Source organism: Sphaeramia orbicularis, chromosome 2 (assembly GCF_902148855.1).
Source record: "Sphaeramia orbicularis chromosome 2, fSphaOr1.1, whole genome shotgun sequence".
Taxonomy (NCBI): Eukaryota; Metazoa; Chordata; class Actinopteri; order Kurtiformes; family Apogonidae; genus Sphaeramia; species Sphaeramia orbicularis.
Genome location: NC_043958.1, coordinates 1703075 through 1723787, shown reverse-complemented (window position 1 = coordinate 1723787; position 20713 = coordinate 1703075). Strand labels below are relative to the sequence as shown.

Here is a 20713-nt window from a genome sequence, read left to right as displayed (position 1 = left end):
AATGAAAATGGACAAAATAATAAGGTTTGAACTCATGTCAGATGTCTCTAATAGTTTGTGCAGCTTCTGGTCATGGGGTCAAAGGTTACACTTGGTTAAACTGCAGCAGCGTAATGCATGTCTGGATGTGTGTATGTGAGTGCAGGTGTGTAAAGAAAATGAAAAAGGGCCGCTGGTCACTGGTGCTGATCACAATAAGTGAGTATGGGTTGAAACTAGGGATGTAAACAATTAATCAACTATCAATCCATTGTTGATAAGAATTTGCTTAATTAAATTATTAATTGTTGGTTAATTGCTCTTTTCCACGGCAGGATTTGTGGTGTCGGCAGTAGGGGGCGCCACTGCCCAAACTAAGCTTCATCACTGAAGTTGAACAACGTCGCAGCTGGGAAAGCTGGTCATCAAACTGGATCATGGTGTTGATGAGTTAGAATGGCCTTAGGGACATGGTGGAGCCAAACACAGACCGGCCCGTCTGTTTGTGGGAGCGGTGCACTCCTGCCTAAATACACACACAAATGCGGGGTTGGTATCGGATCACAGTGCTTTCCTTGGAGGCTGGTGTAGTCCATGGTCGTCTGGACTATTTGGTCAGTGAGACAGAAGTTGAAAACATCCTCCAGGCTCCTGATCCGGGCCACAGGGATGTCCCACATTATGTCCCACAGTCACGGACACGGGAAAATAACTGGGGGGGGGGGGGGGGGGGGGGGGGGGGGCTCTGTTGAAATCTCGTTCCATCATGTCAGTGATGCAAAGTCAGAAATGCCCATTTCTTCTAAACTGCCCCTCTTCAGATCCATTTATTTTACTTAATTTCTCTGCAGAATTTCTTTAGTTCTACTCCACAAATGTATGTGATACCTGTTCTGTATCCAACGGTTCAATAAAACAATCATTAAGGAATATGACATGCTTTTTTTATGAAGTATATAAACAATATTTAGCTTTTACTCTTATAGACCCTATTGACAGACAAATTCAGGTTCTCAGGGAAACTGCCACTTATCAATTAATCATTAATCGATTGATAAAGTCAACCAACTAATGATTAATGGATTAACTGATAATTTGCATCCCTAGCTGGAACAATCACCAAACAACCAGATAATCCTTAGGGGCAGACAGCGCAGCGGACCAATGCAGGGTTCAACCTGCTGAACAGAAAGAAGAGGGCTTACCCTTCAGGGGCCAGAGAAGAGCAGAAGAGGGTTCAGAACGACCTCAGATATGAGAGCAGAACAGCCAAGGACAGATACAGGAGGAAGGTGGAGGAGCAGCTGGTGCAGAACAACATGAGAGACGTGTGGAGAGGCCTGAAGACCAGCGCTGGGTTCACCAACTGAATCTGGTTTTCAACAGATTTGATTCCAACCCCAGCCCCTCCCACCCCCCCCACACATCTCCAGCCCAGCAGCCACTGCTACCCAGGGCTGCACAATTAATCAATTTTAAATCAAAATCGGATTTTTTAAAAAAGAGAAATCGTAAAATCGATTTCATCTCTCTCGTGCCTCCGGGCTGCGCACTTGCGGGCTACCGTAGGCTCCTCCTCCAATCAGTGACAGCGGTCTGTCACAGAAGTCCGTGTAATGACCGGACTTTAAATGTGTTCATGAGTCCGCAGTACTTATAGCACTGTAAGCCATGGCTTCATGCACGGATCCCTCAACTGAAATAGAACTGCATACGGATCACTCATCTTCCGTTGTCCCGGATCCGTACCGTCTTCTTCCGAACCAGGTCCGGGTCTCGGGGTCATCAGCCTCAGCAGAGGAGCCCACACAGCCCCCTGCCCACACACATCCACCAGCTCCACACATAGAATCCCTCCAGCGTGTCCTGGGTCGGTCTGTTCCATGCACGGATCCCTCAGTTTAAACAGAACCACATGTGGATCACTCATATTAACATGATCCACGCACGCACGACTGATGCTTGTCACTGACTTACACTGGTATCACTTCTGTGGCCCAGATACCCAGAAAAGAAAAAAAACAAACATTTTTTTAAAATAATTAATTTAGTCCTCTTACTTGCTAAATTTTTCATTCACAAATATAAGTTCTGTAACACAAAACCAAATATTATTTATTTTTTGAACAATGTTGAACTTTATTTAAAGCTGTTAGATAAATCTGGAAACAAAAAGGCTATAAAAAACATAATGATTTGCTCTGATTTGGACATTGTACTATAGTGTATTCCCCCTGGCAAACTTATGTTATTTTCTTGTATACTCTACTTCATTCAATAAAGATTTAATTAAGAAAAAATAAACTTCTGGGGGTTCATCACATGATACCATGGCAGATTTGAGGTCAGAGCAGTGCCTTGCATTGTGGGCTGCTCACGAAAACGACACGCTGACTTCTGTTGTCTTTTGTAGTTTTACCCAAAAATCAAAATCGAAAATCGAGTTTTTAGAGGGAAAAAAAAAATTGGGATTTTTTTTTTTTGCCAAAATCGTGCAGCCCTACTACCACCGAACCCCCCCCATTCTCACCATCACCCCCACACCCACACTATGAGTTTTGTGTCCATGCCCAAATCGTTTCAAGAAATATGTGCGTCCAGATGGAAACGCGAAAACTGGGTTAAAAGGGTGTAATACGTATGCCACACCTATATGCAGCACTGTACACACACAGAGCTGCAGGATATACTAAAATCACAGAAGAATGCACTGAGCATGTGCATGAGGTTACGTCTGGGGTTTTCTTCTTCTGGTCACATGGTACTATGGCGTCATCGTTTCCATAAAGTGCTGTTGTGCATATCCATACGCCAATGCCAGGGCGGCGTTGATGGACCCGTTCTCCAAAAATACCATTTCAGGGCACTGACGATGCCGGTGTCATGTGGACAAAATTATTATTAAACTTTTGCGGACTGACATAATTTGGTTGTGGTGTGTACGGGCATCAGTGTGCAGAGGGTCCCCGTCCTGTGGAAGACCTCCTGTGTGGACCCGGTTCTTGAGTCTGCATACGACAAGGAGCTGAACCACCACAGGCCTGACGCCCTGACCTCCCACCAGACCACCCACTGTAACCAGATGGACTTTTGGACTGGACAGATCTGACATGGACACTGTAGTGAAATGTGTCCAACATCAGTGTCTTCAATGTTAAGAAAAAGACAAAGTGAAGCTCAAACTGTTTTAAAAACTTTAGATTCATTCTAAAGACTAAATACAGAGTTCTGGATGCTATGAAACAATGAACTCTCCTCATTTTTCCAAATATTTCCTTATTTTATTCTCATTTTAGAAGCATTTGTTCAGTTTGACATCGTAACTCAAGCTTATTTGGTTGATTTTTTTCATAATTTTTTAGTATTTTGCTCATTTTCTCCTAATTTTATAAGTGTTTGTTCAGTTTTGGAGCATATCTGAAGGTTTTTTGGTTGAGTTTTTCCTCATTTTTAAAATTAAAATTCTCCATTCTCCATCTTTGTTTAAATTTCCTACGTTCTGTCATAAAATGAAATATGCATTTAATGGATGATTATGAAACACTGAAGTGTTTTTATTTAAGTTTTACAGATTGTCCAGACCTTTTGGAACTGTAACAGGTTAACCTTTTCCTAAGTGATTTATCAACATTTATTATAATATTATCCTCTGTATTTTGCATTTTCAGTGTAAATCAGGTGTTTTCCTCTATTTAATTTAGTTCAGTAGTTATTATTTGATCAGTGGATGTTTGTGATGTTGATGGTTCAGTAAACTATGAGTGCTTCCTGCTGTCTGTGGACATTCCTTTCATGCATTTATTCTGTATTTGACATAAAACTGGTTATTTCTATCACAGTTTTCTGCATTTCAGTGTCTTAATAAATAATATTATTCGAAGCTCTTGTGTTGCATTAATTCAAAACACACGAATATATTTAACAAACGCAGACTGACTCGGACTGAGCAGGAAACACTGCGAATATTTCCATTAAAATATTTAGTAAAAGTATCTTCATTGTCCTCAGTCATTAGAAACACTTCAGGACATCTTGTGCTAACAGGCTACATCAACTAGAACAGTTAAATGCAGTTTGTTCAGATACTGTAAAGTGTTTGTGGTGGTTTTAAAGGCTGCTTTCAGTTCTTTTACACTTTGCTTCCCTGTTTCCATTCACTAACCCAAACTAAACTAAACGGAAACAGAAACGGAAGACAAATAAGACTGCTTAGCATTTAGCTGCTAACAGGCTAATGTAAACAATAGATAGCTAGCTTAGCCGCTCGGTACCGACCTGAAAAACAATCTCCACATCGGTGTCACAGGGCGGGAGGAGCTCCGTCTGTTCTGTCGGTACCGGAACGCCGATCCACCACAGACCCTTTTAAACCGGCGGAAAACCCCGTTAAACCCCGGTATCAGGTCCTGTGTTTAGAAGCTAAGCTAACCGCTAACGGACCGGACACTGCTGACGGCGCTGCCTTCACGTCTTGAAGTCAGAGTGGGAAAGATTAGCTATGCATTTTTTTTTTTCTTCGTCTTCTTTTCTTAGGTGTTAATGTGTATACAAAGGCTTTTTCTTTTTTTTTTTTTTTTTTGTTTGTGAACATAGATAATGTGCTGTTTTATAAGTGAACGTATTTATGGGTGGCTAAACAAGTGTGTTAAGTATAGGGACATATGTCTGTGCCTGTATTCCTTTGAAAATTTCAATAAAGAATATTTAAAAAAAAAAAGGAAAGATTAGCGTCCTCCACAGGAGCGGGTGCAACATGAAAATCCTTAAAACTCCGTTTGATGAACCTCAGAAGTGTATAAAAAATAAGGTTTCACACATAATGAGACAAAACACCAACAAACATTAAGGTAAGATGACGGAAAATGTGAAAATTAATGAAATTCTGACTCAGATGACAGTATTTAATCCAAGTAACAAGGTTAGATTAGTATATCTTGCACAGAAAGAAATCTGATTACATTTAAACACATCTATGGTTTATCACAGTTATATTAAAGGAAGAAAAAATAAGAAAAGCAACACCAGGTTTAGTATAAAGCACATCTAGTCAGGTTTGAGTTTTGAACAGTGTTGGTCCATTAAGAATCACAGTCGCTGACCCACATGTATTTATTAGTTCTATGGAGATGTATTTAATTATTGTCTTTATTTGGTATTTTTCCTCTTGGTCACTGCTTCCAGTCATGTATGTGTATGTTAGAGAATTCATCCAATCAGATTTCACCGTCATGTGTGACTGAGTAAAACAAAATCTGCCTTGAGGCTCAGAATCAACAGCTCAGCCTCTGAAGCTTCAAATAAATGGAATAAACCTGTTGATTTAAAAAATCAGATTTCATATTAGCCACACGGGGGAGAAAAATATATATATTAGGCCCACGGGCTGTATATTTGACACCCCTGAACTGTGACAATGAAGTACTTTTTTTTTCCACTAGATTTCTCGCTAAAAGGTTCTGAAAATTCCTAAATGCGGGGACAAAGTCTGAGTTGTGTATCTATTCTTTAATGCCTGTAGAACTAGAAAGATAGATGTAAGTGGTGCCAGGCAAGACAAACCCCGCCCCTCGCACACATTGTATCTTATTGTGACATTGAACCAGCTGATGTCATCATGTCCATGTGTGTGCTGATGTCGGCATCTGAATAGCTTCTATATATGAGCCAAGTTTGAAGTTAATTGGAACAAAACTGATGTTTTTATAGACATTTGAAATTCCATCTATTATAAGTAAAAAGGAGGGGGGAAAAAACAATAAAAAATTAATTAGAAATGTGAATGTTGACCTGCTTTTCTCAAAATGTAACCACATGTATTCTGTGTCACTAGCAATCTATAAACCCAATTTGATATGAATTCAACCAGTAGTTTTGCTGCTAGAGTGTTAACAAAAAATCAAACAGACAAACCAAACCAAAAACAATAACCCCTGGCCTCCTCTTTGAGGGGCGGGGAAATAACGCACTGTGCACTTTTACTTCCCCTCTGCCAAATATAGAGTAAGATTCTGCTGATAGTTACTGGCCTATAATCTAGATTAAATTGACTTTATGTAAAACTTATTCCATACATATTTATATTTGAAAGCACTCAGATATTATAACTGCACAAGGCCTTTTCAGGCAAACATATCACCCAAAAAAAAATCTATGGAAATATTTTTGTGAGCACATCAAGCGTGCAAAACATTTTAATACTCAATGCAACAGACTGTAGATCTGGACATAGGTCCTTGTGATTCAAGTCATGCCCTTGCTAAAAGTGTCTTAAGGTGCTGCAAAATCCAAGCAACTGGCAATTTAGCACTGCTAGGGTTAATTATGCTTTCAATATATGATATAAAATGTGCAATAATTTGTTTTCTTCTTTTTTTACTAAAACCAATGTAACTGTTAAATTGCTAATGAAAAAAGTTTATTTCTTATTTTCAGGGTGTTGTGACATCAACACTAATATTTTATGTTCACTGCTCGTGATGTGTAAATGCTCATGTGATGTTGAATGGTACTTAAAAAAAAACTGTATAGGCATGTCTCCATTTAATGCCATTTGACCTTGAAAAAGTAGGTCAAGGTGACTTTTTTCCAGTATTCTTCTGCTCCATGCCAAGATGCATCCACAGTATAAATTTGGTGCAGATACGTCAATGTATTCTTTAAATGATGTAATTATGTCGTTGAATGGACAGACAAATGGACAGACAGATGGACAGACGACAAAATGATCACAATATCCCTCTGGCCAGAAGTTGGGCGTGGGGTAAAAAACTGTGACAATAACAACTTTATTTCTCAAGGTAATGACTTTGTTTCCTAAACTACAACTGGGTTTCCTGAAAATAACTACTGTGGAACAACAGCACATGAGAAAAATGTATTTAAATATTTTTAAGTAGCTTTTGCAAGATCTTGCAAAAGTTTTTTTTTATCCCCCACCCCACTTTGCGAGATCTCGCAAAAATTCATCTTTTTTTTTCCCAACCTATAATTTTTTTTTCACCCAATGTCCCTTAAGGGGCTGCGTCCAGACAACAGGTAGCTTATAGATCTGATCTGGGGTGAATTTACACAACAATCTTCTGAACATCAGAAGGTGTACTTTACCTGTCAACCACACAACAGGAAGTGACCTCATTTTTTGGGACTTGTAGTTTTTCAGTGGTAAACTCTTGTCTTGTACCATGGACACTTAGAACATTGACTGAACTATTATAAAAAAGTTTTTTTAGGAACATGTACTTTTGTAACTTGTGCCTTTCTCCAGATGTTTATACTTGATGCAATAAACAAAAAAAAATCCATAATTTCCACTGTGCTGAAACTTCAGAATAGAGGAACAAATGAAATCATATTTTTTAAATTGAAATACTTATGTTTATGCTTATGTTTATGCATTTGGCAGACGGGTTTTTCCAAAGCGACTTACAGGGGAAACTACTTCAGGGGAAAATACTTCTACAATTAGATATGAACATAAAGAAAGAACAAACAAACAAACAAACAAAAAAACAGCATTTCAGGAACAACACAACATAGTGGCCAAAGGTCAAGTTCATTATGCCCTCACAACACCCAATTTTTGCCAAATGGTCCAAAGGTCAAAGGTCAGCTTTACTGTCTGTGACTAAACTCCCTTTTTGGTACATTATTCAACAGTATAATTCATTATACAAAGTGTAGATATCATATTGACCATCTTTTACTTTTATTAAGATTAATCATTAATTAAGGACAATATTTGGTGCACAGAGTTGAGGTAGGGAAGGATCTGTCACATAGTCTTGGTATGGGTACGCCGGTGTTGACGCAAAGTGTCTGGTGCCCAGAATATCTTCCCACACACGTCACATGGGAGCACCATCTCCTTAGTGTGTGAGAGGCGATGTTTGTATAGGTTAGATGAGGTTCTGAAAGCTTTTCCACACTCATCACAGCTGTGGGGCTTCTCACCAGTGTGGATGCGGTGATGTATTCGAGCTTCACCTCCTGTTTTGAAAGCCTTCCCACAGTGGTCACAGGTATAGGGTTTCTCACCAGTGTGTATGCGTTGGTGTGTTGTGAGGGCACTAGCTGAAATGAAAGCTTTACTGCAGAAGTTACAGCTGAATGGTTTCTCTCCAGTGTGAATGCGTTGGTGTGTCCTGAGAACAGGTATTGTAGAAAAAGATTTTCCACATTGGTCACAGTTATACAGTTTCTCTCCAGAGTGAATGCGTTGGTGTTTTGTGAGGTCGCTTGCTTGGATAAAGTTCTTCCCACACTGGTCACAGCTGAATGGTTTCTCTCCAGTATGAACATGTCTGTGTCGTCTGAGGTTGCTCATTTGGTTGAATTTCTTCCCACATTGGTCACAGGTGTAGGGTTTCTCACCAGTGTGGATGTGGTGGTGTTTTCGGAGTCCTTCAGTTGTTGCAAAAGCTTTCCCACACTGCTCACAAGCATAGGGTTTCTCGCCGGTGTGTACGCGTTGATGTTTCGTGAGGGCACTTGCTGTGGCAAAAGTTTTTCCACAGAAATTACAGCTGTACAATTTCTCTCCGGTGTGGATGCGTTGATGTGTCGAGAGCGCACTCGCTGTAGTGAAGGCTTTTCTGCAGAAATAACAACTGTACGGTTTCTCGCCAGTGTGGCTGCGGTGGTGTATTTGGAGTCCACCTGTTGTTGCAAAAGCCTTCCCACATTCGTCACAGGTATATGGTTTTTCTCCAGTGTGGATGCGGCGGTGCCGTTTGAGGTCACTCATTTGGAAGAAGTTCTTTCCACATTGGTCACAACTGAATGGTTTCTCTCCAGTGTGGAAGCGTTGATGTTTCATGAGGTCGCCTACTTTGGTGAAAGCCTTCCCACACTGGTCACAACTGTATGGCTTTTCTTCCATGGGGAAGTGACCCTGGGCACTGCTCTGCTCTGCAGTCGGAAGTGACATCCCAAACTGGTCTCAGACCTGTTTTGTTGCGTTTTCTGGAACTGAGAGATCTTTGTCTTCTTGATTCTTCCTAATTCTGCACCTATAATGACAAGAGTTAAGTAAACAAATGAAATGCAATAAACAAACATTAGCAATAAATATATTTTCTACTGAAATGTTTACTGGTAACTGTTTTCTAGTTTTATAAAAGTTGTTTAAGCCACAGATGACAAGGAACTTAACTCAGCAGAGGAATTCATTCCTAACATTAATCTGAGGTTGGAAGGAAACTTTACTTTTGTCTGTGTTGATCAAATCAGAAACATGAAGTTTTATCCTTTATTCAGTGACTGATTCAGTCTGTGGATACCTCGTGTTTGACAAGTATGGAATACATTTTCTGATGATTTATACCAGTAACAAATGGAACAAAAATGATCAAAATGAGCCACAAATTAAAAATAAATAAATAAATAAATCAACTTGATGCAAAAAAGAAAATATATGACAAACAAATATGTCCAAAAACAATCAAAAGTAACAATTATGAACAAAAAAGTTAAAGCAAATTGAACAAAAATAAACAAAACACAAAGGTGGTGCCTTGCTGGGAGGCTGGCCAGTTGCAGCAGCTCTGATTGTATTTTTGTGTTTTCTTTAATACAGTTAACTCAAATACACTGTGACAAAAGCTGGACCACATTTTGCTACTTCGCGGCCGGCAAACAGGGTTTCATTGTTTACACGCATGAACAGCTGATTGCTCTGAGTAAGCTCATGCTGCTGTGCAAAGACAGACCTATAGTCCCAGAGGAGATACAGACGAGGGGGTATGGGGTCAAAAGGAGGGAGAAAGGGAGAAGACACAAGCCAGTGATTATTATTATTAAACGTGAGGTCTTTCAGATATAAGACAGATGAACTCACGACCCCGAGGGAATACAGTGAGTACAGACTTTTCTGTTTCACTGAAACCTACACTCACTTATCCCCGATGACAGCGTTATGGTTCAGTTTTATTCGGGTGGACAGGGACGTTATTAGTAGCAGTAAAAAGAAAGGAGGAGGGAGTGAGAGGTGGTGTAATCCTGGACATTGAACTGCTCACTGTGGGAATGCACCCATATTATCTCCCATGAGAATTCATGTCCACCATAGTAATCACTGAATCCCCTCCCCCCATCAGCTGATGCAGGGGTGGCCTGTGAGTCATCAGCACCACTGCTGAGCTACAGACTGAACACCCAGACGAATTCATGGTCTTTACAGGAGGTTTTAATCATGCATCACTGGACAAAACTCTAAATAACTTCCACCAATACGTCGACTGCCCCACCAGAAACAATAAAACCCTGGATCTCCTGTATGCTAATGCCACAGATGCATATACAGCCACAGCCGCCCCCCACCCCCCCCTACAGATCAGACCACAACCTGGTCCTGTTGTCTCCTAAGGGCTCATTTATGCTCTACATTAAAGACACACACATCCTCCATACGTAATTCTGTCCATTTTCCAGGAGCTTGCGGATGTGAACCCAGATGGAGAATACGAAGCAGTACCACTGGGAACCACTGAGGCAGTATTGAAATTTGAAGAGAATAATTTCCATAAATAGCGAAACTTTTCAGAGAGCGACTGTGTGTTAGTGAAAAACTACTCACACATTTATGACAATAACCCTTCTAAATATTAACATTAGTATCCACGTTAGTAAAACCTCCTCTGTCCTCGCCATGTCTGTTACTGTTGAATTTCTTCTTCTCAAAAAACTTTACTCTTCTTCGTGGTATTCGGCCAGTATCTTAATTAAGAGCAGCACCCTCTGGTGGATTGATTGAGAAACACTCACTCCAACACAATGGATGCACAAAAGTATGAATGTAGTGACGCATGACCACGTTAGAAAATGATGAACCTATTTACGTATGTAAAGTGAGCATAAATGAGCCATAAGTATGCCCCCCCTCATGAAAAAGGCAGCCTGTTCACACCAGGACGGTGAGATGGTGGACAGAAGAGGCTGCCGATGCACTTCAGGACTGCTTTGAGACAACGGAATGGGACAGGCTCTGTGTTCCACTTGAGGAGTATCTTGACTATATGACAGAATGTATCACAGAATACATTAAATTCTGTGAAAACACCACCATGCCAGCCCAGACCATGTGCTGTTACCCCAACAACAGGCCATGGTTCTCCTGTGACCTGAAAGCACTTCAAAACCAGAAGAAGAGGGCTTTCAGGTCTGGAGACAGAGAGGAGCTGAGGACATGTAAGGACACCTAAAGGAAGAAGCTGGAGGCCAAACTCCAGCAGAACAATGTGAGGGACGTAGAAGAAGCACATAGGGATGAAGGGGAGGGTCAGACAGACATCAGGGAGTCCAGACAGAGCAAACCAGTTAAACCAGTTTCAGAATCTGCTCACCTTCTGTAACCCCCCCCCCCCCCAACACCCCCGACCCCTACACACCCACGCACTCCAAACCCTCCCACCTCATTTTCACATGACATGCACCACCTCTCCCCCCGCCTCCTCCTCCACTAAGGGTAACAGCCAGCCCCCCCCCACCCCGGATGATGGTGACAGGCCAGGTTAGGAGACAGTTGGAGAGACTTCACCAGTGGACGGCTGCAGGTCCTGATGGCCCCTCCCCCAGGATACTGAGGACCTGTGCCGCCCAGCTGTCTTCTGTCCTAAAACACCTGGACAACCTGAGCCTGAGTCTGTACAAATGAAGGCACCTCTGCCGGACCTTTAAACCCAAGGAGAAACATATTTCCACTGTGCACTTTACCGTCTGTATTACTGAAAAATTCCATTACAGTTTGCACATTATAGTTTACTGTTGCACTTTATGGTTTGATTGCCTAAATTTTCTCCCAGTTCTGTTTTTTATTCTTCTAATTTATTATGTATAGCGTGTTTGCTCTTGTTTAGTTATTCTTATATTCTGTTTTTACTGTTTGTCATGCTGCTGCATTTGAAAGCAATAAAGTCTATCTATCTATCTATCTATCTATCTATCTATCTATCTATCTATCTATCTATCTATCTATCTATCTATCATCAACATATTGTTTACATTTCAGTGTCTTATTGAATGAATAATATTTTTAGAGGTTCTTGTTTTATATTAATACAAAACACATGAATACATTTAACAGAAGCAGAATGACTCAGACTGAGCAGGAAACACTGTGAATATTTTCCATGTAACGGTTTAGTAAAAGCATCTAAATTAACCTCCGTCATTTGAAATACGTCCGGACAACTTATGCTGACAGGCCGCATCAGCTAAAACAGCTGGGCCAAAATGCAGTTTGTACAGACACTGTCAAATGTTAGTACTGGTTTTAAAGGCTACTTTCAGTTCTTTACACTTTGCTTCCCGGTTACACTCACTAAACCAAACTAAACTAAATGAAAACAGGAAACAAAAAAAGATTGCGTAGCATTTAGCTGCTAACAGGCTAATGTAAACAATAGCTAGTTAGCTTAGCCGTTCGGTACCAACCTATGAAAAAAGCTCCGGTTCGGTGTCACAGGGTGGGGGGAATGCCGTCTGTGTTGTCGGTACCGGAACACTGATCCACATTAAACCCTGTTAAACCGGCAGATACCCCTGTTTCAGACCCTACGTGTAGCCGCTAAGCTAACCACTAACAAACCGAACGCCGCTGTTGGCGCTGCGTTCACGTCCAGAAGGCAGAGTGGGAAAGATGAGCGTCCTCCACAGGAGCGGGTGCAAGATCATAATCCACAAAACTCCATTCGCTGAATCTCAAAAGCGTATAATAAATAAGGTTTCACATATAATTAGACAAAACACCAACTAATATTAAAGTAAGATGATAGTAAACGTGAAAATTAATGAAATTCTGACTCAGATGACAGTATTTAGTCCAGGTGAGAATGTTATATCTTTATACCTTGCACAGAACAAAGTCAGATAAATTAGATTTAGACACATCTGTGGTTTATTAGGGCTATTTTAAAATGAGGAACAATGTGAAAAGCAACATCAGGTTTAGTATAAACCACATCTAGTGAGGTTTGAGTTCTGAACAGTGTTGGTCCATCAAGAATCACAGTCACTGACCTACATGTATTTATTAGTTCCATGGAGATGTAATTAGTTATTCCCAATAGTCCATTGTCTTTATTTGGTATCTTGGTCACTGCTTCTGGTCATGGATGTGTATGTTAGAGTGTTTGCCCAATCAGATTTTACCATCATGTGTTGCCAGGTAAAACAAAGTCTGCCTTGAGGCTCAGAATCAGTTCAGCCTCTCAAATCAATGGAATAAACCTGTTGATTTAACCAGTCACATTTCATGTTCGCCACACGGGGCCATATAGCAGGTGACACTTGGGTGTCATGTTCTTTGCAAGTACTTTCAAGAGATGAACTGAAGGAGGTATTTAAAATATAAAAAAAATACTCTTGGAGCTGTGGATTATCAATCAATCGAATTTTATTCATATAGAGACACATAACAAAGATGATCTCATGTCACTTTATATTTAGAGCTGATTTAAACCAGACTCTTAAGTCGATTCACAGACACCAACAGAATCCTCCAGGAGCAAACACCTGGTTACAGTGAAGACAAAGTTCCTTCAAATAGGCAGAAAACTCAAACAGACCTCAGCTCCTGGAGGATGGTCGTCTGCCTTGACCAGTTGGGGTTAAAGAGAGAGGGTTAAAGGAAAAGAGAGTGAGAGAAAGGTTGGGAGAGGGGGGAGACAGGAGGATATAGGGGGAGACACATGGATAAACAGCAAACTGAGCTATAACTTTAAAGACTAGAATAACTGTCACTAGTGGGTCCGATCAAGTGAAAGTGAACATCAACAAGAAAAAGTAAATTTGCACACATCATTTATTAAGTGGGATTATTTCTTAGCTAAAGATCTCTATTTTTTGGAAGTGTTGTTCTTTTTAAAATACCACTCATAGAAAAAAAAGTTACAAATGGTTTTATTGATTGTGCCTTTTACACCATAGCCATAGCTCTAATTAGATGCTAAAAATTATGTCTAAAAAAAATGTGAAAATGTATTCAGTCTGTTGATTATTTAGACGATTAAGTTTCAAGTATTAGATTTTAATTATTTTGTTAATATTATTGATATTTATAAGTTTGAACATTTGTGAGTTGCTTCAAAGGCTCTGTCCACGTGTTACCATAAAATATCTTAATTTATTTATCATTTTTTAATTTTCAAGTTACTTATAATTCAGATATTTGAGAGAAACTTAAAGAAAGTAATGGTCTTTTGATACATTTTGGGTGATGCATACAATGGTAAAGAGTTGTTCACGTGTTACTATGGCAACCTGTCCACATGTTACCACATTATCATGTCAATAAAACAGAGACTTTTCAATATTTTACTCCTAAATTTATTTTCAGCATAGTTGAACACAATATCTAAAAGGTTTTGTCATACTTCATATCAATTTCGGTTGAGAACCACATGTTTTGAATGTTTGTGTAAAGCTTAAAAAAACTGATGTCTGTTTCAAGTCCACGTTACCGAGCAGTAGTTTGACATTTTTCACCTAAAAATTTTTTTATCTCCCCACATTTTGTTATACATAATGTTAAAGTGCTTCTAAGTTCCTACTCAAATATGTGTAATACATGCATATAAGTTACTCTGCTTACATGACAGAGGATGTTGAACACCAAATGTGTCCATGTGTTACTGCTTGATCAGACCCAAGTGTAACTACCAATAACTAGTACAAATACACAACTATCACTACTACTGCAAATACAAGTACTAACAGTGGATATATCACTACTGTTAGTGCTGCTGTTAAAACCAATAAAAGAAGAGCTGGATCACTGCGTCATGTTACTCAACCAACTTCACACCAAAAATGATGGTCTTATCTGTTTTACACCAATTTGACAAATAACAAATAAACAGAGACTGTACTACAGTTACAGAGTCGGCCTTATTCTCAGTTTGACACAGTGTTCATGTAGCGGTACAACTGTCATGTTGATGTTTGTCTTCAGTGAGAACTAGTTAAACTCTAACACTTGGTCCATTATCAAGAAAAGACTGAAAGCTTTTTTCACCCATTTCACAGCAGTTCTATTTGACTCCTACATTGGCTTATTTAGAACATTCATGTTTGGCACGTAGAGTGGCGGTCAGGAAGGGTCTGTCACATAGTCTGCACTAGTAGACTTTTCTGGGAATGGGTACGCCAGTGATAGTGAAAACCCTGCGGTGTCAAGAATATCTTTCCACACACCTCACATGGGATCACCATCTCCCTGGTGTGTTTGAGGCGGTGATGGCGTAGGTTTGATGAGGTTCTGAATGCTTTTCCACAATTGTCACAGTTGTAAGGTTTCTCACCAGTATGGATGCGATGGTGGTCTCGGACTTCACCTGCTGTTCTAAAAAGCTTCCCACAGTGATCACAGGCATAGGGTTTCTCTCCAGTGTGAATGCGTTGGTGGTTCCTAAGGACATTTGCTTGGATGAACTTCTTCCCACATTGGTCACAGCTGTACAGTTTCTCTCCAGTGTGGATGCGTTGGTGTTTCTTAAGGTCGCTTGCATTAGTGAAGTTCTTCCCACATTGGTCACAGCCAAATGGTTTCTCTCCGGTGTGAATGCGTTGGTGTGCCCTGAGGGCATCTGCTGACGTGAAAGGTTTTTCACAAAAGTCACAGATTTGCAGTTTCTCTCCAGTGTGCCTCTGGTGGTGATTTCGCATTCCATTTGCTGTTGTAAAAGCCTTCCCACACTGGCCACAGGTATACGGTTTCTTTCCAGCGTGAATGCGTTGATGTTTTGTAAGGTCATTCACATGAATGAAGCTCTTTCCACACTGGTCACAGCTGAATGGTTTCTCTGCAATGTGGATGTGTTTGTGTCTCTTGAGGTTACCTGCTAGGTTGAATTTCTTCCCACAGACGTCACAGGTGAATGGTTTCTCTCCAGTGTGGATGCGTTGATGTGTCCTGAGATCACCTGCTGAGCAGAAAGTTTTTCCACAGAAGGCACAACTGTAGGGTTTCTCGCCAGTGTGAATGCGTTGGTGTTTAGTGAGGTGGATCCTTTGGGTAAAGTTCTTCCCACACTGGTCACAGCTGAATGGTCTCTCTCCAGTGTGGGTACGTTCGTGTATCTTGAGGATGCTTGCCGTAGTGAAAGTTTTTCCACAGAGGTCACAGGTGAAGGGCTTCTCTCCGTTATGGATGCGTTGGTGTTTTTGGAGTCCAGTTGTTGATGTAAAAGTCTTCCCACACTGATCACAGAGGTATGGTTTCTCTCCGGTGTGCATGCGTTGGTGTTTTATGAGGTTGCCTACTTTGGTGAAAGCCTTCCCACACTCCTCACAAATGTGTGGTTTTTCTTCCGTGAGGAGGTGACAATGGGTTCTGCTCTGCTCTGCAGTAGGAAGCGACATCCCAAACTGGTCTCAGACCTGTTTTGTTGCGTTTCCTGGAGCTTCGAGATCTTTCACTTTGTCTTTTTGGCCTAAATCTGCACCTATAATGACAAGAGTTAAGTAAACAAATGAAATACAATAAACAAACATCAACAATAAATGTATTTTCCATCAGTAATGTTTTATTAAGAGTTTGCTAGTTACATTTACAAGTTTATTTTAGTGATAGTTGAGAGGTAAAATAAGGTGAAAGCTAAGGAATTGTTTGAACCATAGTAGCCATACTTTTATTGTCCCAATTTCTGTTCAACAGTAGAGATTATTTACACAATTTTAGAAATGTATCTAATGTAAACAGGCAAACAGGCACATTATTAACTACAATATTGTTTATATCATTTAACCACATGAGAATTAAACATACTGGTTAGATGTCTGAAGAGGTTTTTAATTTTCAGGACAGAAATCCAGAATAGGACTTTTGTTTATATTGTTTAACCACATCTGAATTATATTTGTTCTTCTACTATTCCTTACACACTGGTTAGATGATTTTTGTTACGGCTGGCTCGTGAGTCGAACATAGTGAGAGCAAGTGAAACAAAGGGCCTGCTGACATAGTCTCTGCCGCCAAAGCACAGGTAGACTGGCAGGAACCCAACAGGAAGCCTTCCAAAATAAAGCTGGACTAACATTTTAATCTTCAGGACTCAAATCCAGAATAGGACTGAGGCTGAAACGTGTTCATACCCATAACTGTTTTCTAGTTTTATCAAACTAATAAGTTGTTGAAGCCACAGACGTCAGGAAACTTAACTCAGTAGAGGAATTTGTTCCTAACATTAATCCGAGGTTGGAAAGAAACTTTACTTTTGTCTGCGTTGATCAAATCAGAAACATGAAGCTTTATCCTTTATTCAGCGACTGATACAGTCTGTGGATACATCGTGTCTTTAACCCTTTTGTTTGGATCGTATTAGATTTATGGGATTAGTTTTCTGATTAATACCAATAACAAATGTAACAAAAATAAGCAAAATGAGCCACAAATTGATTGATCAAATCAAATCTAATTTATATAGCGCCAAATCATAACAAAAGTTATCTCATGACACTTGACATATTGAGCCACTGGAAACCAGATTCTCGAGCCAATCTCAATCTCTAGCCAACTGATTGATTTTTTTTTTCCAAATATGAATGTCAAAAAGAAGAAAAATACATAAACAAACAAAACATTTAAACATAAGACATACAATACATATGAGTGCTTCCCACCATCTGTGAACATGTCGACTTCCTGTGTGTAAAACTGGCTCAAAGACTGCATTTTCTCCATAGGCTCAGACTGTTTGGTGTAAGTACTAAGGTCATGCATACTTTTTACAATGCAGTGCTTGTGAACCTAATCAGAATTGGAATGGCGGCCTGGCTCAGTTCACTCACCAGATCTAGGATTGAGAAACTGGTAAAAACTGCCATGAAAGTAATAGGAAACAAAGACTACCAGTCCCTCCGATCAATATATGAACAGATTAGGGCTGCACGATTTTGGGCAAAAATAAAATCCTGTTTTTTTTTCCTCTAAAAACTTGATTTTTTGATTTTGATTTTTGGGTAAAACTACAAGACAACAGAATTCAGCATGTCATTTTTGTGAGCAGCCTGCAATACAAGGCACTGCTCCCTACCTTAAATCTGTGACAGTATCATGTGATGGGCCCACAGAAGCGATACAATGTAAGTCAGTGACAGGCATCAATCGTGCATGTGTGTGTGTGTGTGTACCACGTAATATGAGTGATCCCCATACGGTTATATTTAAATTGGGGGATCCATGTACGGAAGATACTGACCCAGGACACACCGGAGGATTATATACCAGGAGCTGGTGGATGTGGCTGAGGAGAGGGCTGTCTGGGCTCCTCTACTGAGGCTGCTGCCCCTGTGACCCGGACCTGGATTGGAAGAAGACGACATGGTATGGATCCATGTGGGACAACTTAAGACGAGTGATCCCCATGCAGTTATATTTAAATTGGGGATCCATGCATAAAACCATGGCTTACATTGGTATCACCCATCACAGATTTAATGTCCGTGGTCATTACACGGACTTCTGTGAAAGACCGCTCTCACACTTAGGGGGAGGAGCCTACGGTTGCCCGCAGGCGCTCAGCCCAGCTTGGAGGTGCACGGCCCAGAGAGACGTCCACGAGAGACCAAATCAATTTAACAAGTTCCCTTTTTTAAAAATCATCCAAATAAAAAAAAAAAAAATCCAATTTCGATTTAAAATCATTCATCATGCAGCCCAGGTTGTTGTTCACCAGGCTAACAGAATTGTTAAATATAATATAATATACATATAAACATATATTTTACAGACTGTATTCCTGTACATATCCACTCACTGTATAAATACTTCAATTTGCACTTTCTGTACATATTACACTGTAAATCCACTGTAAATCTCAACCCATTGTTGTCTATGTCTCTGGTGGACTGTTTGTCTACATTGTGTGCAGGTCCACATGTTGTCTGGGTTCATGTCAGAACTGTATGTCATGAGAAATGCAAAAACCGAAGCCAAATTCCTTGTATGTGCTCACATACTTGGCCAATGAAGCTGATTCTGATTCAAGACCCAACCCATATCCTCCAGCCAGAACATGAGCTATTACCCTCAGGGACACGCTATAGAGCAAGCAGGAACAAAACCAAACATTACAAACTCTCTTTTCTCCCAACATCCATTGCACTGTTAAATAAGAAACCGGCATTGACCAATGGGCCCTGAGTCCTCTGTCTTTCATTCAACCTTGCTTAAGGTCTGGGTTTTAAAACTACCCATGTTCTTACCATTTATGTGTTTCAGTGCTTTTTAAATTTTTACTCTTTCAGGAATGAAAGTACTCCCACCCTTTTTAAATCAATTATATTGATTCTATGTGTTGTATCTTGGAGAGAAGGGTGCAATATATGGACTAGGTGTATTAAATAGTGTTTATGCTGACTTTAAGATTATGTGACTGAATTGTTTTGTGATTGTAGGTGTCTAAATGTGAATGCAGCATTGTGTAGCACTGTTGTCCAAAACAAATTTCCCATATGAGACAAAGTTTATCCTGATTCCTTTAATACATTTATTCTGTATTTCATATAAAACAGGTTATTTCTATCACGGTTTTCTGCATTTTAGTGTCTTAATAAATAATATTATTCAAGGCTCTTGTTTTACATTAATTCAAAACACATGAATACATTTAACAAATGCAGAATGACTCGGACTGAGCAGGAAACACAAAGCCTCTTCATTGTCCTCAGTCATTGGAAACACTTCAGGACAACTTGTGCTAACAGGCTACATCAACTAAAACAGCTAAATGCAGTTTGTTCAGATACTGTAAAGTGTTTGTGGTGGTTTTAAAGGCTGCTTTCAGTTCTTTACACTTTGCTTCCCTGTTTACATCCACTAAACCAAATTAACTTGACTTAAAACAGAAACGGAAAATAAATAAGACTGCATAGCATTTAGCTGCTAACAGGCTAATGTAAACAGTAGTTAGCTAGCTTAGCCGCTCCGTACCGACCTGAGAAATAATCACTAGTTCGGTGTCACGGGGCTGGAGGAACCCCGTCTGTCCTGTCGGTACCGGAATACTGATCCAAACTAGATCCCGTTAAACCGTCCGAAAACCCCGTTAAACTCCGTTTTCAAGGCCTACGTTTAGCCGCTAAGCTAATCACGAACGGACCGGACACTGCTGCTGGCGCTGCATTCACGTCCTGAATGTAGAATGGGAAAGATGAGCGTCCTCCACAGGAGCGGGTGCAACATGAAAATGCACAAAACTGCATTCGCTGAACCTCCAGAGTGTATAATAAATACGGGTTCACACATAATGAGACAAAACACCAACTAACATTAAAGTAAGATACAGAAAACGTGAAAATAAATTAAATTATGACTCAGACGATGGTATTAAATTCAAGTAAGAAGGTTAGATTTTTATGTCATTGAGATTAATTACATTTAAACACATCTATGGTTTACGACAGTTATTTTAAAACAAGAAGCAATGTGAAAAGCAAGATCAGGTTTAGTATAAACCACATCTGGTGAAGTCTGAGTTTTGAACAGTGTTGGTCCATCAAGAACCACAGTCACTGACCTACAAGTTCATATGAGTTCCATGTAGATGTATGTGATTATTCCCAATAGTCTGTTGTCTTTATTTGGTATCTTTCCTCTTGGTCACTGCTTCCAGTCATGTATGCGTAAGTTCGAGCATTCGTCCAATCAGATTTCACCATCATGTGTTGCCAGGTGACACAAAGTCTGCCTTGAGGCTCAGAATCAGCAGTTCAGCCTCTGAAGTTTGAAATAAATGGA

At 40.1% G+C, this 20713-nt stretch overlaps 2 protein-coding genes across 2 annotated transcripts in view; both read right to left on the bottom strand.

Moving 5' to 3' along the window:
• LOC115432728 (zinc finger protein 420-like) overlaps nt 1-20713 on the bottom strand; it is a 597943-nt gene that overhangs the window by 394745 nt on the left and 182485 nt on the right. The gene's annotated exons all lie outside the window — the stretch shown is intronic.
• Nucleotides 1-20713, bottom strand: part of LOC115436212 (uncharacterized) — a 66492-nt gene that overhangs the window by 29022 nt on the left and 16757 nt on the right. The window contains exons 2-5 of the mRNA XM_030158991.1: nt 15083-16418; nt 12552-12622; nt 10883-10987; nt 7754-8916 (exon numbers count right to left, since the gene is read on the bottom strand). Coding sequence (XP_030014851.1) covers nt 7754-8916; nt 10883-10987; nt 12552-12622; nt 15083-16335 — 2592 coding nt within the window. The 5' untranslated portion in view covers nt 16336-16418. The remainder of the gene's footprint in view (nt 1-7753; nt 8917-10882; nt 10988-12551; nt 12623-15082; nt 16419-20713) is intronic.